Source organism: Pogona vitticeps, chromosome 1 (genome assembly GCF_051106095.1).
Source record: "Pogona vitticeps strain Pit_001003342236 chromosome 1, PviZW2.1, whole genome shotgun sequence".
NCBI classification, from domain to species: domain Eukaryota; kingdom Metazoa; phylum Chordata; class Lepidosauria; order Squamata; family Agamidae; genus Pogona; species Pogona vitticeps.
The window spans coordinates 178,527,724-178,546,874 of record NC_135783.1 but is presented as its reverse complement, the minus strand read 5'-3'; the positions used below and the strand labels follow the sequence as shown (position 1 = coordinate 178,546,874).

At 39.8% G+C, this 19,151-nt stretch overlaps 1 protein-coding gene across 3 annotated transcripts in view; it reads right to left on the bottom strand.

The window, feature by feature from the left end:
• Positions 1 to 19,151, bottom strand: part of PLEKHM3 (pleckstrin homology domain containing M3) — a 109,292-nt gene that overhangs the window by 50,320 nt on the left and 39,821 nt on the right. For all 3 annotated transcript variants that reach the window (XR_002299387.3, XR_012080606.2, XM_020780722.3), the window contains exons 4-5: positions 12,322 to 12,467; positions 4,512 to 4,705 (exon numbers count right to left, since the gene is read on the bottom strand). Coding sequence is in view for 1 of the 3 variants with exons in the window: in XM_020780722.3 (XP_020636381.2) it covers positions 4,512 to 4,705; positions 12,322 to 12,467 (340 nt within the window). In the remaining 2 variants the exon portion in view is untranslated. The remainder of the gene's footprint in view (positions 1 to 4,511; positions 4,706 to 12,321; positions 12,468 to 19,151) is intronic.

Genomic DNA, 19,151 nt, shown 5'->3' with positions numbered 1-19,151 from the left:
TGTCGTAATGCAGGGCAATCGTAAAGCGAGGCACCACTGTGCTTGTTTGTATTCTTAATTAACTATTCATTCATCAGTATTACTAATTTATCCTTCTCCTGTGGTGATAATGGATTGGGACCAAGACACTACTGTGCCTCAATCTAAGGCTGCAATCCTTTCTCCTTAGCTTCATCAATTATATTCCACATGGAAGGAGGCTGTTTTTCACTTCTGCTTTGCACAGGAGGGATGGACAGTCTCTGGCCCTTCAGATATTTTGGGACTACAAAATGGATAGGCCAACAAGATGGATTATCCAAATTGTAGTCAGACAACATGTTGAGAATAGTCTATGTTGTCCAGCATATGGATGACTGACAATATTGCTCACCAATATTGCATGTCTTCACACATTAAGTAGTCAAGAAGCATTACAGATAGCTTACTATGACCATAAGATACCGGCTGAAATCCTATCATTCTTTTCATTCGGGGGAAAGGGATAATATCCATTTGGTTCTAGTTAGCAATTAACAAGTGTGCAGCAAGTTAGCGTGCACATACACTCCTGAGAATCGCAGCAGCAACTCCTTATGAGCCAGCTATAAAAGCAAGTGAATATAATGCCTTATGTCTTTTACCTTCCAACAGACTCTCAGCCACTGAATTCTACACTTTATCTTTTCTAGAAAAGCACTCTTTTCTTCAAGCTTTCTAACTCATCTATTATTTTCAGATTTGGTTAGTGGGGATGACATTTCACACATTTAAGGATAATAGGTTTTAGATTGCCTACTTAAAATATTTGTTAACATTATCTTCTGCTACATATTCAATAATTTCATTACTTTCATGAAGACTAGTAAAATGTTTATTTTTTTAAAAGGAAACTTTCCAATTCTTATATTCATTCATTAAACAAACAAACATTCCTAAGAAGAACTGTAATTTGGGTTGGCTTTCTAAAGCCAGTGGAACATCAATTCCCAAAAGACAAACAGAAAAAAAGGCATGTTTTACTCTAGGTTGAAAGTATTTACCATTCACATCTGACATGCAGACACTGACTCTGAAATGATGTTTGGTAGAATGCTGAAAAGAGCTATCATTGTAACAACATCCCACTGGACCTATATGATTCACAGCCTCTACCTGAGTCCAGCTCAGTCATCAACACACTTGGAGTGGCATGACTAGCTCTTCTCTCTCCATCATCTCTCTCTCTCTCTCTCTCTCCTCTACATGGTAAGTTATATGTCTGAAGAGAAGGAACTCCTGCTTGTGCGTATGTTCTACACATGAGCAAGAAGTAATCATCACCATTTGAGAACTGCAGAGCTGGAAGAGACTCTATAGATTACTGAATCCAGTCCCTGTTAAGGAGGCACAGTGGGGAATCAACCCCCCACGTCCGGCTGCAAAGCCAGAGATCTACACTGCTGGGCTATGCAGCAATTAATATTTTGCACATGTGTAGAGACTACACATAAGCAGGAAGATCTCCTCTTCTGGTCAATTTCCACATGGGCCACTCCTCTCTAACTGTGCTGCTTGCAACCAGGTAAGTGATGACTGAATAGAACTTTAGGAGTCTGAACTATATAATTCTATAGAATACAAAAGAGATGCTGCCTTTGATAAAGGATCGCCAAATACATAATGTTTGTCCAAAAGGACTGATGCAGCTTCCCCTCAAGCCCTGTGCATGGGACACCACAAAACTGAGAAGGCTGCTCTTCTGACCGGGCAATGCAAAGCTCCCTAGCACCATCACTGAGCTCCAGTGTTCATCACCAGACAAGTTAGTGAGCTGAAGGGCAACATATTTTATGTATATACACATGCACACATGTAAATGCACAGGGAAGCTGTTTTAGAAAGTAACTGCAATTTCAACAGAGAGCACGGGAAGCCATTTTGCCATCTTTTCAGAAACACTCTTTTACATTTTTTAAATATGAGTATGGGTGGTGATGAAAATTAGAAGCAAAAAAAACAGTGCACTCTCCTCTTTTCCTCATATCCATACCGTAAAAGCAACAGGGTGCCATCATGATTAATCAGTCTGCTCTTAGTTCTCTTTAGACAGCACTACTAACAGTTTGTTTCAGCTTGTTTATATAATTCTGACAGGACTTCAAGAAGGTGCTCTCAGTACCACTGGCTAGTCACATAATTGAGATGAAGAACAAGCAGGATGAGAAAAGAATTTATTCAAGAAAAAGAGAAGCTTCAAATTACCTCACATTCTTTACAAATGCCAACCACTTTGCAATTTAAGGACCACAAAATGGTAAATAACATAGTGGCTAACTGCAATTATATTTTTATTTGAGGAATGGCAAATGAGCAGTGTGATAAAATCTTGCCTATATGAGCATGCCACCATGGGGTAAAAAAAGAAAGACACAGCAAGGCCAAAAGGTCTGGGGGATATACCATGAAGAGAAGGGTAGGGGGATAAACGGCAACCCTGCAGAGACAGTGTTTATCTTTATGGAGACTGTTAGAAAGTCTTAAAGCACTATTCCTCACATTCAGACCAGGTGTAGCAGCTGAGTTAGTTTTTTTAAGTCTAAGGTTAATTGCAGCTCAGATAATAATGTGAGATAAAATTAAACCCTGCATTGTACCTACACACACACACACCTTTCAGAGGGACTGTTATTTAATCCTTAATTTTTTTTTAAATGCATAATCTGTATCCTTACATTTCTTACAGTTGCACCAACTCATTTCTCCCCAAATTTTACGGTTTAACGTAAGTTTTTACTAAGTTGGAAAACAATTTGATATTTTTAGCTCTCCCCATCCCACCAAATCCACACCCTAACTCTATATTCCCCATCTTCTACACTACACCCACTCGCCTGCTTCTTCAGACTCTAATCCTCCTTTGTTTCGGCCCTTTGTAGTTTCTGATGGTTCCTATTTTCTCAGGTTTGCTTTTGTTCCTGTGCTCCCCTGAATGCCTCTTCACAGCTTCCTCGAGACCCTTTTCTATCACCTTTTCCCATCAGCTCTGGCTCTTCATGCCTCAGCTAGTATCCTCACTTTCCCCCCTTTGCCCCATGTCTTCCAGCCTTGTTGCTTTTCTCTCTTTGTTTCCTTTGATCTCTTTTCGTCTACTCTCATCATTGACTTGGTTTGGCCCTCCCTGCCTCTTTATTTTAATCAGAACATTCTTTCTAGTCTGGTGTTAATCAAAAGCAGTAATTTCTTTCTCTGAAGTCTTTTCTGAACTGTACCCTCCATAAACCATTCTATCCTCAGTTTCATACTAATTGAAGGCGACACTGTTACCAATATTGCCAACAAAGAGTATTCAGAAAAGATAAGGTTGCCTACAGAGGTACGTGCAAGCCAATTATTAGTAAAACACTTGCATGCGCTCTCCCCACAAAGTTGCAGGTCACTCAACCCCCACCTCAACAAATACAAGGGACATGTAAACAGGAATGTAGCTACTAACAGCTAGCAGCTTGCTCACACTAATATCTGTCTCTACTTATTCTTGGCAGTATTCACTGAGTCACTGCCATAGGTTAGCTCAAATAAAGGTGCCAAGGCAAAAACATCCGGGCACCTATTTTTACGCAGTCTTTTCTTCCTTCCCCAACCCAGACACAGTTTGAGGAGGACAAAGGGAGGCACTATAAAGCAAATTCCCAGCACACTGTTCCTCACAGCACACAAAAGAACACCAGTAGGACATACAGGGCCCGTGTCTGACTTGGCCCAATTATTTCCATTGAATCTTAGAGGACAAAGGAGTTCCCAAATATTTTCTTCCCCTTTTTTCAGAAGCTGAGGAAAGGAAAGGGAAGTACAGATGATTTCAAGATGTGGATCTTTCAGTACAATTCCCCAGTGTTGCTACAAATGATCGCTAGATCATCCAATAGGATTTAACATTGAAGCACTGCTTCAGAAACTTTTTTTAGTGGTGGGTCAGACCTTAAGAACATTCTTGCAAATGAGCTCAGTATTTTGTCATAGTTTGTGCTCACAGCATATGCAGGGCATAAAGAAGGTCTCATTCATGGTCAATTCTCAGCATGTGCAGTTTTGGGAGGATCTCAGATAGCAAGAGTGGGAAGGCTTGTAATCTTCATGGAGCAATGCAAGTCAGAATACACAGTGCAGGATTAGCTGCACTGTTGTTCCAACACAGAGTTAAGTCACCTTCATGTCCATGTTTAATTTATTCCAAATTTTGCATATCCTGTGGTTCCACAGATGACTTCATATTTTATACCTTGCAATACACCCTGTACCATCATTCCTCTGGCACATTCACCAGTTTATTTGGGCATCCCAATATGCCTAGAGAAACTTGAACAGATTAAAGACTGCTTAAGGCAGCAAAATATCCCGTTCAACGTATCCAGTTACAACTACTAAGCAGACACACCAAGCAGCACTTTAATTGCCAGGTCATGGGAACCAAGAAGAGGAAGTGAAAGACAGACAAATAGAGCAAGGGAGCCCTAAGGAAGCTGCTTCTTGCTTACTCCCTTTCTTCCTACCTCCTTCGCAGGTCTTCAGCTACTGCTGCTCTGCAGCTGAATAAATAGGCTCGGAGGGATTTCAGCTGCTGTCTCAGACGGACCACTGTTGCCAGTGGCTCAACATGTCTATACAACATTGGGTTTTCCTGCTGGATGTCAATCAGGGGTTCTTCATACACATATTCCAGGAACTCTTTGGCTTGCTTTGATACCTGAAAAGGGAGAAAAATCCATTAAGCTTAGTTCAGCTTCTAATAAAACCTTTAAAGGCTCACGGGCAATCAATACTCTCTGCTTAGCGGCATTACCCTAGTGCGAGGGAAGCGTTCTGAAGTAGTAACACAACTGAATTTATCCAAACTGCTTAAAGGCCACCTTTTTTGCATCTGCATTGATAGATGCTTGGTTAACAGTTGGAATGCTATTTGGAGCTTCAACTGTTACTGATACATAGCATGTGATGCTTTATTGCTTGCACTAATAGGGCTGTATACATAAATCAAATAAATAAATAAAATATTGTGTAGGAATTATAGGGATGCCATAAACTGAATTCAGTTAACTGAGATATTCAAATATGTTTCTAAAAATATCTAAAAAATCCACATTAGGTGTATCTCTCTGCATCTCAGAAGATTTCTAAAACAGGGATCAATCCTATGTAACTTAAAATCATTTCCTCATTTAGAAATAAAAATATACAGAAATAAAGAATGTGATAGGTACTTTCATTGCTCTTCTTGCTCTTAAAAATGAGTTAGGAAAACTGTCCTTTATTCCTAGGACGAATGCGTAAGTGGGCAGAATGATGAACTAGGACTCGGGCGGCTTGGGTTCGAATATCCGCTCAGCCATGGAAACTCATGGGTGGGTGGATGTGGAATGGGTAAAACTATTCCTTAAATAACCCACTTACCTTGAAACCCCCCTGAGGGTAGCTATAAATCAGTTTTGATTTAATAGCACATAACAGTAACAATTTAGGGGAAATTGTCTGATGATGAGAGACATTACTTTTTCTTAAACCAAAGCTACTGCATGTTAGTTTTTTAAAAAAAACAAAAAACAAAAAACAATGGTTACAGAGTCAGCATGAATCTCTATCTCACTTCAGCACACTTCCCTTCATACCCTGAGACAAGACCATCAAAGCCATACAAATGCACACAGCTTCACCCTGGATGCTCTTCAGAAGTGATGTGATACAAGACAAGAAGAAAGGGAAGAGATCTATGCAGTTCAGTGATGTTCAGACTGTGTGGTAAAAACTTAAATCAACACTACCAGCTTTTGGCCTGCGTTCTTGTGCAGTGTTGCACTAGACACGAGTTTCAATGTTTTAAACGCATTATGTATGGCAGGTACGTTTGGTAGAAAATTGCTGTGGATTTTGCCTTTATGTTCCATTCAAAACTTTGGCAAAATTGGCATTGAAGTTGCTATGGCACTTCTCATGCTTACTTTAATCACGCAGCTAATGCATGTGATATTTTAATGGAGTTTCTGGCTCATGAACCTCAGCAACGTCTTGATCTATTAATTCATTACACAGTCCCACCTGTATTTTAAAACATACAGCTGTGTAACTGTAAATATGTGTACCACTGTTAAGTTCTATGCGGCAATTAGTTTACTTAAATAACTATGGATGAACCTTGAAAATACAGTTTCACAAAATGGGTCTCTTCTTATTCACAGTGATATAACAGACAGCATGAGCTGTCTATTATAACAATAACCAAATGCTACAATTTATGCACCCAATAGCACCAATACAGAAACTGCTTGTAAAAATTGCAAAGTCTCAAATGTCCTTTTGAATTCACATTCAGTCAAAAAACCAAGATATCTCCCTTAACTTGGTTGGGTATCCATAGCATAGAAGAATCAGCTCCACATACAAAATCTTCAAAAAAGCACTCTTAAGTGGCAACAGCAGCTCCGGCCTCTTCAGCCTGTCCTATTCTTTCTGATTCAAATCTCTACACACAGCCCAGCTCATCCATGGTCCCATCCCTTTGAGATGAACCAATATTTCACAGAGCATTTCATAGACAGCAAGTCTCTGGCAAGTTTGCCAAGTTTTGATAACTCTGGAGTAATTCTTTGCCCCTTTTTAATGCAGATGTTAAAATGGAAGTCCTTACCAAATCTTCATATCACTCAAGGCACTTGAGTATCCCTTCAATCCTTGGAAATCTTTCTTTACTCTTTCATTTCCCCCCCTTTTTAAAAACCGTTTGGTTTACTAGAGACTTTTAATGGCTGAATTTGACTCAAAATGATTAGATCCGCTTTGGTGAAACTATGGTCGAAATAAGAGCCACCACACTGGGCAAGCTTATAAGGAAGCTGTTATGATTACAGAGGAGTAATGAGGGAGAGAGGCCAAACCTGGGATTCTGAGTCTCACAAGGAATGGTGGCCTTTCAGGAACCAGAGCAGTCACATAGGGGAAAGAGCAGTATAGAACACTGGTTCTATACTGGAGAGGGGGGGAGGCATGTTGTGCTGGGGTGCACAAAGAAACTCCTAAGGGGAAGCCCATTGTGGAATTTTTTATTCTACCTGTCAGCTGGTTTTTTATTTTAATTTTTTTGTTAAAAGGGGGCTTGATCACAAAAAAGAGAGGTGAGAAAGACTAGAATGAACAAAAATCAATTATTAAAAATTCAATTATTTTAAACAGTTTTTCATACCAATATTAAGTGGAAGCACCAATGGATACCTTTTCCTCACGGCTCCACATATAATCATTTTTCATTTACATTAGAGAAGAAGTCTAAGAAAAGGCCAAAAAAGTTGTTTATAGGTACCATGCCATGAGGAAATTGCACTATTTTGGGCACATCAGGAAAGAAATTCCTGTTTAATAGAAAGAACTGAACTCAATTTCAGAACGTACATATGTGCAGTTGAAGCCCTGTGAAAACTTTATGTTAAAATTATTGTTCATTGTGCACACAATGAACAGGTGAGGCTATAAAATCAATGGAAAGCTCCCCCCCCAAAAAAATGGGCTAAGATCCATAAGCTGCAATAAAGACCACACCTTTTGTCAGCTGTTACAATTTTCTTCAAACACCAAAAAAATATAATATTCAAATGTCAAACTCATCTGACACATTGACTGACATTCTGTTGCATACTGTCTTAAGCTGCACTAAAGTAAAGCTACTAAATCAATGGGGGTTTGGTGAATCAACTCTTCTGTACATTCTGTTGATTCAATGGAATTTCAGCAGAGTAAGTCACAAGCAGAATAGGCCCATTTATAGAACAAGACATTGAACATATATACAGTACAGTACAACATAATACTTTATGCATGTGAACTGGACTGGAAGGGAGAATTTTGGCTTAAACCTTAAATTTATGTCACTTAAGGCTGATGACATTCTCAGCCGAGTTGTTGGGGTCCACGGGAGGGGGGAAAGTCTTTCATTTCTGAAGATCACTACCATTGGGATTACTTTATTGCTGGCAGCAATGTTCCCTCTAACTTTCAGCCCTGCAAGGCAGGGCTCTGCCTCCTGTGGGATTCCTTCGTGACTTGGATTAAAGGGGCTGCAAACGATAACTGTTGGTGCATGGAGGAGCAGAAAGGCTGTGTGAAGGGCAGCTGAGTCAGGAACCTTGGAGGGAACCATGGCTGGCAGAGATTTTTGGAAATTAAAAACTCCCCATCCACATCCCATGGTCCCAACAGCTTCCTCACAACAAATGGGATCCCATGGAAAACACAGGACCTTGGGACAGGCTGGAAGTTTTTAATTTCTGAAAAACAGTTGCAGCTGGTGACAATATCAGTTTCACATGGCTTAATTTGTTCATCAGGATATCAGCCTTTTCATGAGACCAGTGGTTCCCAACCTTGGGTCCCCAGATATTCTAGGACTATAATTCCCAGAAATCCTGACCAGCACAGCTAGTGGTGAAGGCTTCTGGAATTTTTAGTCCAGGAACATCTGGGGACCCAAGGTTGAGAACCACAGCATTAGATAATTAAAAGTATTTTCATCTGGATATGATCAGCTGAATGAAAGAGGTGGCTCTAGCAGTGAGGAATCATTAAGCAGAAGCAGGGGTATAATGAAAATCTAGCCAAATAACATCAATCAGACTTCATGGAAAGCCTTTGGCACTCCAATTACAGGTGTTGAAGAAGAAACTGAAGGTTTTATGCAAGTGCTCAGAAACTGACTATATCTTGAAACAGGATGTATTGATTAGAATATAAAACAGGGACACAAAAGAAATAAATAAAACAGAGCGAAACACTCTCAGAGAGTTCATCCTAGGAGTTAAAAATTAAGCAGAAAAGTGACTCACAAAACTCCGTAATGCCAATCATTTGCTGATTACAAAGATATGCCTCAAGGAACTAAATAGATGATTATATGTGTTAACCAACAACAGCAAAGAGCGTAATCAAGCAGAGTATATAATTGGAAGCAGAATATGGAAAAGTTGTAATCTTCTTGCAAAAACAAGACCAGGAGCAGAATGCAGTATGGACCATGAACTGTTACTATCAAAAATTTGAAGAAAGCTGAAAAGAACAGTAAAATAATCCCATCAAACTATAATTTAATAATTATTTTTAATTATTTTTAATTATGATAATGATGCAATTATTGAAAGATTTAAAGACCATGGAAAGAACAGATGTGAATCACTAAGTTCAACTGATCATGAATCAGAAATATAGTTAGAGAAGAATGCAAAAAGACTATTCTTGTAACCAAAAGGAAAAGGAAAGCTTTGACTATACAACTCTTAAAAATTGTTAATGACAGATGGGAAGCAAAAATTAGGTAGCAGAAATATGGTCAGAATTCTAAATGCCATTTTTGGGAGATATGCACATAGGGACAAAGAGATCTATTACAAAAACTACTGCAAAGAAACAGAGATTATAATCATCAAGGAAAAGCATAACATCTCATCCGTAGGGGCTAAGAAATCAAAAGTAAATTTAAACCTACAGTAGACATGCTGAAAGATCAAATAAAGATCAAATGGAAACAATATACTAAAGAATTGTACAGAAAAGATGCAAGATTGACAGATTTGTTCAAAGAAGGATCTTTTGATCAAGAACCTGCAATTTTAGAATGTGAAGTGCAAGATCATCTCAAAAACCTAATTAAATAAGAAATAAATCGACGGGGGTAGATGCAATACAACTGTTCCAACTGACAGAGCCTGAATCTAAAAAGAATGCCAATTAATATGGAAAATACTCAATATTCACTGCAATCCTCAAGAAAAGAGATGTCAAAAAGTGCAGTAACTACTGGACCACTGCATCAATTTTCCATGCAAGCAAAGTGATAATCAAGATTTTATGACATAGATTATATGGAATAGGAAATGCCAGATGTTCAACCAGATTCAGAAAAAGGGCAGGGATGAGAGATTATATTATAAATATGGTGTTTGGACAGTAACGAAGAATTTATGAAGAAATTCAATTTGACATTTAGTGGAAGAAACATCAATAATTTAAGATATGCAGAAGATATCACATTACCTGTAGAAAACAGCAATGACTTGAAACAACTGTTAATGAAGGTGAAAGAAGAAAGTGTAAAAGCAGGATTAGAGTTGCACATTAAAATAAAACTTGCGACAACAAAATTATTGAATTACTTTAATGCCGACAAGTGAAGAAACCAAAAGTTTCTACATCTTTGTTCAATCATCAATCCAAATAGAGATTAGAGACAAGAATTCAAAAGAAGTCTGAGACTTAGAATGGCAGTTATGATGGAATAAGAAAATATCCTTGTTGCTAGAGTCAAAGGCCAACATTATCTGTACTTTATTCCCAGTTACTAAATACAGATGTGAAAGCTGGTCAGTGATGATAGCTGAGATAAGGAAATAAACTGACTGACTTGAAATAAAAGAAAGCTTAACAGATACTGTGGACTGCCAGAAAGCCAAAAACTTGAGTGCTGAATACTTACTAGAAAGTAAAATGGCTAAAACTGAGACTATTGGACTTTAGACATATCATAAGAAGAGAAGATAAAAAGACAACCTGAAAAGACAATAATGCTAGAAAAAGTAGAAGGAAGTAGGAAAAGATAAAAACCGAACATGAGATGGCTTGACTTAATAAAGGCAGCCACAGCCTTGAGTTTGCAAGATCTGAGCAGGACCTTTGGAGGCCATCAAGTTACCTGGCTGGCGTAAGTTGCAACCAACTTGATTTCACATAACAACATTTATCTGGGAAATTAGGCAAGCCCACTTCTAAAGATAGCAAAAAGAGATGTTATACCACATCCCTTGTACACCACCATTCATTAGAGTGCAGATTCATGGGTATGTAACCCAAGGCCACTTAATTTAATCTTATCTGAGGAACAACTAACCTGGATTTTTCTCTGTCTTTTTTCATCATTAAAACAAGCACAATAATGCAAGGGTGGGTGTGGAGGAGACTCACTTTCTATCTATATTACAGAAGCTCGAGTGAAGAATTCAGACTCACTAGATCCGTAGCTAGTCAAAGCAACACCACCCTCACTCAAAATCCTATAGAGCAGCAGAACACATTGAGTCCCTAATCCAGCACCATTCTGAATCACTAGCAGTTTTTTGTATTTTGTTTGATTTAGCCCTGTGGATGTGACTCAGATGTACAGCCAGTGAACACGATGACACATAAAACACAGTTGATACTACACATGCACAGTGAATTCTGAAGGAACAAATGAAAACACATGCCTACTTGTATCAACATTACCAAATAAGGTTTATGCTATGGCACATACATTGACATCTATATACTCAAAATGGCTGGAGAAAAATAACAGGTTCCAATTCCAACCAGAGAGCAGCAGTAAGAATAGGCTCTCACTTGCTCCATTCAATTTAATCCGTGCAGAATAAATTAAACAGTGCCACTGTTATGAAGATTTCTACACTTTGAAATGAAAAAGCACATATAAATATGTCTGAAACACTAGCTCCAGGTTTCCAACAGAGTTCACCAGGAATACACTATGTATATTGTATTTTGGTGCAAAAATTGGAAAGGTCATAATCAACAAACAAAATTCCAGCTGTAAAAATTGTCCAGTGTTGGCTGTTTCTTAATAAGTGGACAACTGACCATTCTGTAGTGCTGCTTGGTGATCTAAGCACAAGGGTCTTTCAGAATGCAACAATATTTTTAATAGATACTGGCTGAAATCTTATTGCTTAACACAGTAAGTTGCACTACAATAGGTCCACTGAATCAATGGGGACTTTGTGAGTCAATGACTCTAGGAGTTCCATTGATTCAAATGGGCCGACTCTAGTTGCAACTTACCAGGCTAAACTACAGGATTTCAGCCATTGTTCAATTCTGATGGCAACTCTTAAGTAGCGACTAGAATAGAAACAACCAAAGGACAAGAGAGTGTATTCCTGCCTGTTACGGTTGGGCCAAAGTATTTAACCTAGACTTTTTTTTCCAGCAGAGGTGGGGACAGCTGACTTCAGGATTAGAACAACCTGTGTAAGGGAAGCAACATCTTGAATATTCAGGTGGGAGTAATTTTAGTTTTGAAGAGGACATGAGTCCTCTTAATTATACATCAAGGGAAAAATGTTACCACTACTTCAAATCACAGCTAGCATTTCATTCTTCCAATCCAGTTTGCAACAAAATGCCCTATAGGAGTGTGTTGTTTCCATGGGACATCATTGCGAGGGGGGGAGGGTGGTATCCCCATTTCTTTTCTACACAGGGTACCTTTTATATCGGTGCTCATCACTAAATCCAAGAAGGGACTGTTGACATCATTGCCATACATTTAAACTATACCTTGTACTTTGAAGTATCCCAGTTATGAACCAGCCGTGCAGGAATCAGAAAGGTGTCATCCACATGACAGACGCTGCAGTAGTACCATCCACTGTAGCTGCACACCTTTGCCTTCCCGTTGGCTAGGCCTATAGAGCGCTGACAACCTGCCAAGAGAGAAAAAAGAGCTGCTTTCAGAAGCTATATCTTAGAATCTGAGTATTTGGAAAATATTACAAAATATTTATTTTTCCTTGAAAGGAAAAACTGTTTAGTTCTAAAAGAAAAACATTCTAGCTCTAAATAAAGAAAGCTGGAGTAAGAGTCTGAATAGTCTGAATAGTCTTGTTGGTTGCTATCCTGGAGGCCCTAGGAGACATATCTGGGAAACCTAAGGCAAGTCCGAATAGTCAAAGCTATGGTTTTTCCTGTCGTGATGTATGGAAGTGAGAGCTGGACCATAAAGAAAGCAGACCGCCGAAGAATTGATGCCTTTGAATTTTGGTGCTGGAGGAGACTCTTGAGAGTCCCCTGGACTGCAAGCAGAACAAACCTGTCAATTCTAAAGGAAATCAACCCTGAGTGCTCACTGGAAGGACAGATCCTGAAGCTGAGGCTCCAGTACTTTGGCCATCTCATGAGAAGAGAAGACTCCTTGGAAAAGACCTTGATGTTAGGAAAGTGTGATGGCAAGAGGAGAAGGGGACGACAGAAGATGAGATGGCTGGACAGTGTCTGCGAAGCAACCAACATGAAATTGACACAACTACGGGAAGCAGTGGAAGATAGGAGGGCCTGGCGTGCTCTGGTCCATGGGGTCACGAAGAGTCGGACACGACTGAGCGACTAAACGACAACGACGACGGAGTAAGAGCATTACATGATTTTAATAACTGACTGTATGACACTTTATTCTATTCTATTACAAATATGCATGTCACTGCAGAATAAAGCTAGACTAATGTCATATGTTCAAACACTGATTAGCAATCGGGGACCCTAAGCCAAACACCAGAAACTCACGTGGTTGCTATCCTGAAGGCCCTAGGAGACATATCTGGGAAACCTAAGGCAATACAATTTGCATGTCAGTCTGGTTTGCAGAATAGATAAGCATGGCAGGAAAGAGGTCTAGTTCACCACATTCCATCTGCTCAAAAGACGTGCAAAACTAGTCTCTAAGAATACAAGATATATTTTTAAATCTACCTTCTTTTTATTTTTAATTCTATCAAGATATATTTTTAATTCTACCAATACGCTGATGACACGCAGCTCTACATCTCCTTTCCACCTACTTCAGTGGATGCTGTTCTGTCTCTTCAGCATTGTCTGGAGGCTGTACTGCAATGGATGCAGTCGAATGGGTTGAGGCTGAACCCGGACAAGACGGAGGTCTTGAGGGTGGGTGGCCCTTCCATTGGTGGCTTGGGAAACTCCCTCTCCTTCGGGGGTGTGTGTGTGACTCTCACCACAAAGAGTGAGGTTCGCAGCTTGGGAGTACATCTGGATCCGGCGCTCACCGTGGAAACCCAGGTGGCGTCAGTGGTCCACTCAGCCTATTTCCATCTGTGGCGGACTGCCCAGCTTGATGGCAGGGCCCTCACCACTCTGGTCCATGCGCTTGCAATCTCGAGATTAGACCACTGTAATGTGCTCTACGTGGGGCTACCTTTGAGCTTGATGTGGAAGCTTCAGATGGTGCAGAATGTGGCAGCCAGATTACTTAGTGGAACGAGAAAACACCAGCATATCTCTCCCACTCTGGCTACCTTGCATTGGCTGCCCACTCGTTTCCGCATTGATTTCAAAGTGTTAATGATGACATATAAAGCCCTAAACCGTTTAGGACCTTGATACTTGGCAGAACGCCTTCTCCCACCTAGATTTACTCGAGTCACTCGCTATAACCAGGAAAGATGGCTGCAGGGCCTAATGCCGAGAGAGGCCTGTAAAGAAAGAACAAGAAAGAAATTGGGCCTTCTCGGCAGTGGCCCCTCGGCTTTGGAACAGCTTGCCATCAGAGATCTGCCTGGCACCCTCGCTGGCTGTTTTTAAGAGCTAATTAAAGACTCGGCTCTTTAGGCAGGCTTTTCCTCCTGTCAATACTTGACTCTTACTTTTACTTAGTCTTTTGTTCTATTTTCCATCTTGATCAATACTAACATTGTTGATTTAATTCATGGTTTTAATTGTTTTATGAATAATTTTATTGTGAGCCGCCCTGAGTAGACATAGTCTAGAAGGGCGGGATGAAAATCTAATAAACTAACAAACATATAAATTCTCTTTCTGAATTCCAGTTCATTTCTTGGTTTGAGATGCTCTAGCCCCACAGACTGAAAAAGCTAAACTGAAGCTATCATACTCTGGATGTATCATAAGAAGACAAGAAAAGACCCTTTGGAAGTCAACAGCTCATGGGGCTATCATAAACTGCAAACAACTTGATGGCACATGATGATAGCTTCACTATGATCATGAAAGGCAGATTTTATTGGAAGCAAAGCATAATACATACAGTACTTTGCATTGTGCTTGGCAATCTGGATATTTTCCGTAAGGAATTCCTTCTAAGTATGGACCGATGGAAAGAGAGGGATTTGAACTGAGGGTCACAATGTATCTTTCTTACACCTTCACTGTCCTAGTCTCTCAGCCTTGTTTCCCCATCTGCACATGGTGATCAATAGTGTACTGCCCTACAAATACAATTGTAAAACAGTTCTGTGTTAAAATCTAGCCATATCAAGAGATCCAAAATCCAGAACATTCCATTATTTATTTATTTATTTATTTATTTATTTATTTATTTATTTATTTATTTATTTATTTATTTATTTTGCAGCTGTGTGGCTTCTATGTGAGCAGATCTACTCCAACAAAGATATCTCTTTTGCTCTATGGATCGCCAATAAGACTGGTTACCTTATAAGGTCATCACCATGTTAGAAATCCACAAATCCCTTAAAAAGCTGTTTCTTATTTACTTTCCTCTCTGGTGATCCTTCTTCACACATATCCTTTCTTGTTAACTTGGGTGTGGTTCTTACTCTCCTAGCTATACATGGGCTACTGATATACATGAAGAAAGCATACGCAGTCTTAGAAAAGCATAGGCAGTTTAGATTAGGCATCCTTCAGTCTCGAAAGACTATGGTAATGTGTTCTGAATGGAGGACTTGGAACAGCGTCTAGTGTGGCTGAGGAGGCCGATTCGAGAGTGACAATCCCTTCCACTCTGAAGACAAATCCAATCTGTCCCCTGTCCAGCTCCCTGGTTTTGCTGCTTTCCGGACTGGCTCTTTGCCTCGGCTTGCTGGACAAGGGTCTCTTCAAAATGGGAGAGGCCATGATGCACCGCCTGCCTCCAGATAGTAGTTTGCTCTAAAACTGTTTTAGAAACCTAATTGGAGCAACCCCTCCTGCCAAATAATACGGTGAGGACTGAGCATACTCAAATGTCCATCAAATGAGTGTTTGTTGGAAAAAAATAAATGGAAAAGGTGGAATGCCCTGCTTCATCCTGTTATTGCATATATTCTGGAAAAGGCCTTCAACAAAAAAAAAGTTATTCAGAATCAGGAACCACTGAATACTTTGTTGCATATCACATTTGTCCTCACTCATGTTAGAATCCTGGCTTTGTTCTGAGAGGAACCATGCTCAACCTGATACATGTTTGGATTACTTCTGTTTTGTATTTTTTGATGTGTGGATGATTACCTATTTCCTCTACAATATAAGGCTTCATGGAATCCCTGAATATTTTTCGGATGCACAGATTTTGCTCACCTGTGGAGTCTTGGTAAGTCTATTAAAATGAGACTGAAATGTAACAGATGAAAAGTACAGCACATGCTAAGGTTCTTGGTAGAAGGTTCCAGGTGGCATCTCCAGAAAGGTCAAGGAAAGATGCATGTCTAATCCATTAACATTGCTCACTATGCCCACATCAGATCATTCAGAGTTAAAATAGTTACTTTGTGGAAAGCAACAGTATTACTCCTTGTTACTTGATTTTACTCATAATGCACTATTTTGCTCATTATACCAAGCTCTGTGCTGGAGACCTGCTGCCATTCACTACAGAAAACACCGAGTTAGAAAGACCAACGGTGTAATTTGATATAAGGCAGGGCCTTATCTTAACATATAAATAATCTGTGAGGAGTGAACTGGCTCTCTTTAGAACGTACTGTATTCAAACCCATTAATTTCTGCTCTGATGGCGTTTATGTCCCAGGAGTCCAGCCTTAAGGAAGATTCTTGTCTCCAGAACAAATAAAGTCAGCTGCATACCTGCTCCTTTGATCACTATAAATACTTTGAGGGGAGTCTTTTACTCTGCAGTAACTCTGCCTCATGGTTAGAAATGGTATGGGCCACAACAAACAAGTAGCTTCTACTTGCAACTCTCCTGTCTTTTCCATCTATCTCTTCCTTTTTCTGTCCATTCAAAAAACCCAATAAGGGAAAAAAAAGATGCAGAATGGCTTTCAACTGCTAGTAGCCATCCACCTATAAGCAGAATCCAAATGCTTGATTCCAAGGCCCGTTCTTGAGTTCCTGCCAACTGCTGTTACTGGGGCTGCAGCAAAGTTTCAAAGTACAAGGAAGAGGAAGATGATGTCACAAGGAGAGGAACTAGAGTGGTCGGAAGACCAGATCGGCGGGGTATAAATAAAATAAATAAATAAACTTGACTAGAGAGGTTGCAAAAAAAAGGGAGGACACAGAAGTTTCTCACAAAGAAACTGTTTCCAGATGTAATGACTAAAAGCAAGTTTCAGTCCACAATTATTTGCTAGGTCCCATGCAGAGCATTCAAGATATTTAATAATCACAAAGAAGGCAAGCTGCTCTGATGTTTCCTTCTTCAGGTCCATATCCTCCTCTCTCCCTCTTCTTATGCAGTATAGACATTTGCTGCCCCCTTGATTTGTACTTGCCCTCTATTTCCTTGACAACACATTTTTTACCTCGACCACTTAGGATAATGTGCCAAAATATCTGTGCAGTTGAGCAAATCACAGAACAACAAATGTAAAAAGAGACGGAGAAGCACAACACAGTGCAGTATCTTCTGCCTGCAGACATGTTTATTATGTTGGCTGTGTTGCCATGTTGAACCTTTAAATACCACCCCTCAGCTTTTGCCTTGTTCCGGTTGCATGTTTTATTCTACACGGATGGTTATTTCTACAACCCCTTCACATCAAGTTATGAGTGCAGGTGACTCCTTTGATGTTATGAGGTTCAAAGGAATACACTGTGACAAATGTATCTCAGCAGCAGACACCAATTAAGCTATTTGTAAAAAAAAAGAAAGGACAAGAAAGAGGCAGCAGTGGTACAACATGAAATTGAGTAGCTCTGTAGAAGAAGAGAGCCTGGATTCTGAGTGTTTTACAGTTCTACTCCTAGTTTCTTTACACCATTATATTTAATGGAATGGAGATACCTTTTCTTCATTACAGGGCTTAGGGCGGTGAGTGGTACGTGTGAATTTGCAAATGGTCAGACTTGATTTTCATTTAGCACAAGATTTTCACTTGGGAATCAACATTTGGATTAAATCCTAAAAGGAAGTGATCTGTGATCTTCTTCACCCCTTCGCCACGACAAGGCAGCAATCCGTGAAGGTGTTAGTCTTTATTTAAGAGGTCTGTTTCATGGCCATACCTCCTGAATCAGGACTCTTTTTTTGTCAGATTGCCTCCTACAAGCAAAGAAGTAGGTAGGATGACAGATAAACAGAAAAATATGAGGAGCACGGGAGAAGTTTTTAATCCAGCAATAGTCCTAACAAAAAATAAGAGCAATGGAAGTCCAATGTGGTTATACATAGAGTATGTTGCACTCTATGTACGCAAATTCCTCTGTTCATCAAGAGCATGTCTGTCCATGACCTATGTGCCATCTTGCTAGCTCATCCCCTTTGCAGGCTTTACATGATGAACCACTGGCAGGCTCAAATCTTTTGCATAGGACTCCAGCAACCAGTTTGCATCAAGACTGGGGAGGGGTGCGGGAGGGGTCTGGACCAGTGTCAGAGAAGGCACAAGCTGGATATATTTCTTCTTACAAGAAAACCAATGCTCATTTCACAGCAAGCATTGTTTTGCTGATAGTGTAGCAGCAGTGAAGGGAGGCACGATGTACAGCAAACAAATCAAAAGCCTGCACTTGGTATGTTTGTTAATCTCAAAATCCAAGCAAATAAAACCTGAGCAAAATACTACACCTACTTATCTCCCAGAGGTGAATATGCCGCAGGAGAAACCTTCACCTTTGAAAGTGCCTAGCTTTTTATTGCTTGGATTTCACAACACCTAGGTTGCAAAACCAAGAAGGACAAAACCACACACATACACACACACGCTCCCACATGCACACATCAAGAAACATGACTTACTCAGAGTGCTAATAGAGACAAAGGTAAGCCCAGGTGAGGACAGATACTTATCAAAGCCAATCGGGCTACTCATTTGTTATTTGGGAAGGAATAGGTAAAGGGGGGGATGAGAGGAGTTTCGTCCATTAACACATGGCCTGGGGTGGAAGAGACATGATATCAAGATGGCAAAACTCCATGTCAATACAATATGCCAAGCTGTATGGTTCTAAATCGAAAAGCTAAGGTTCAACACTGTCATCTCCTTACTCATGAATCTTTTATTTTTCTTCCACAGTCACTTTCTTTCCTGCTGGTTCTTTCCTAAAGCAGCATGTGTATGGGAAAGGGAAGTTTACAGGATGCTAATTCAGCTATCCAAACACTTAAGGTTTAAGAACACCTATATAAAAATAGTATTTGAATAGTATAACAATTGAGCTCATAGGGTGAC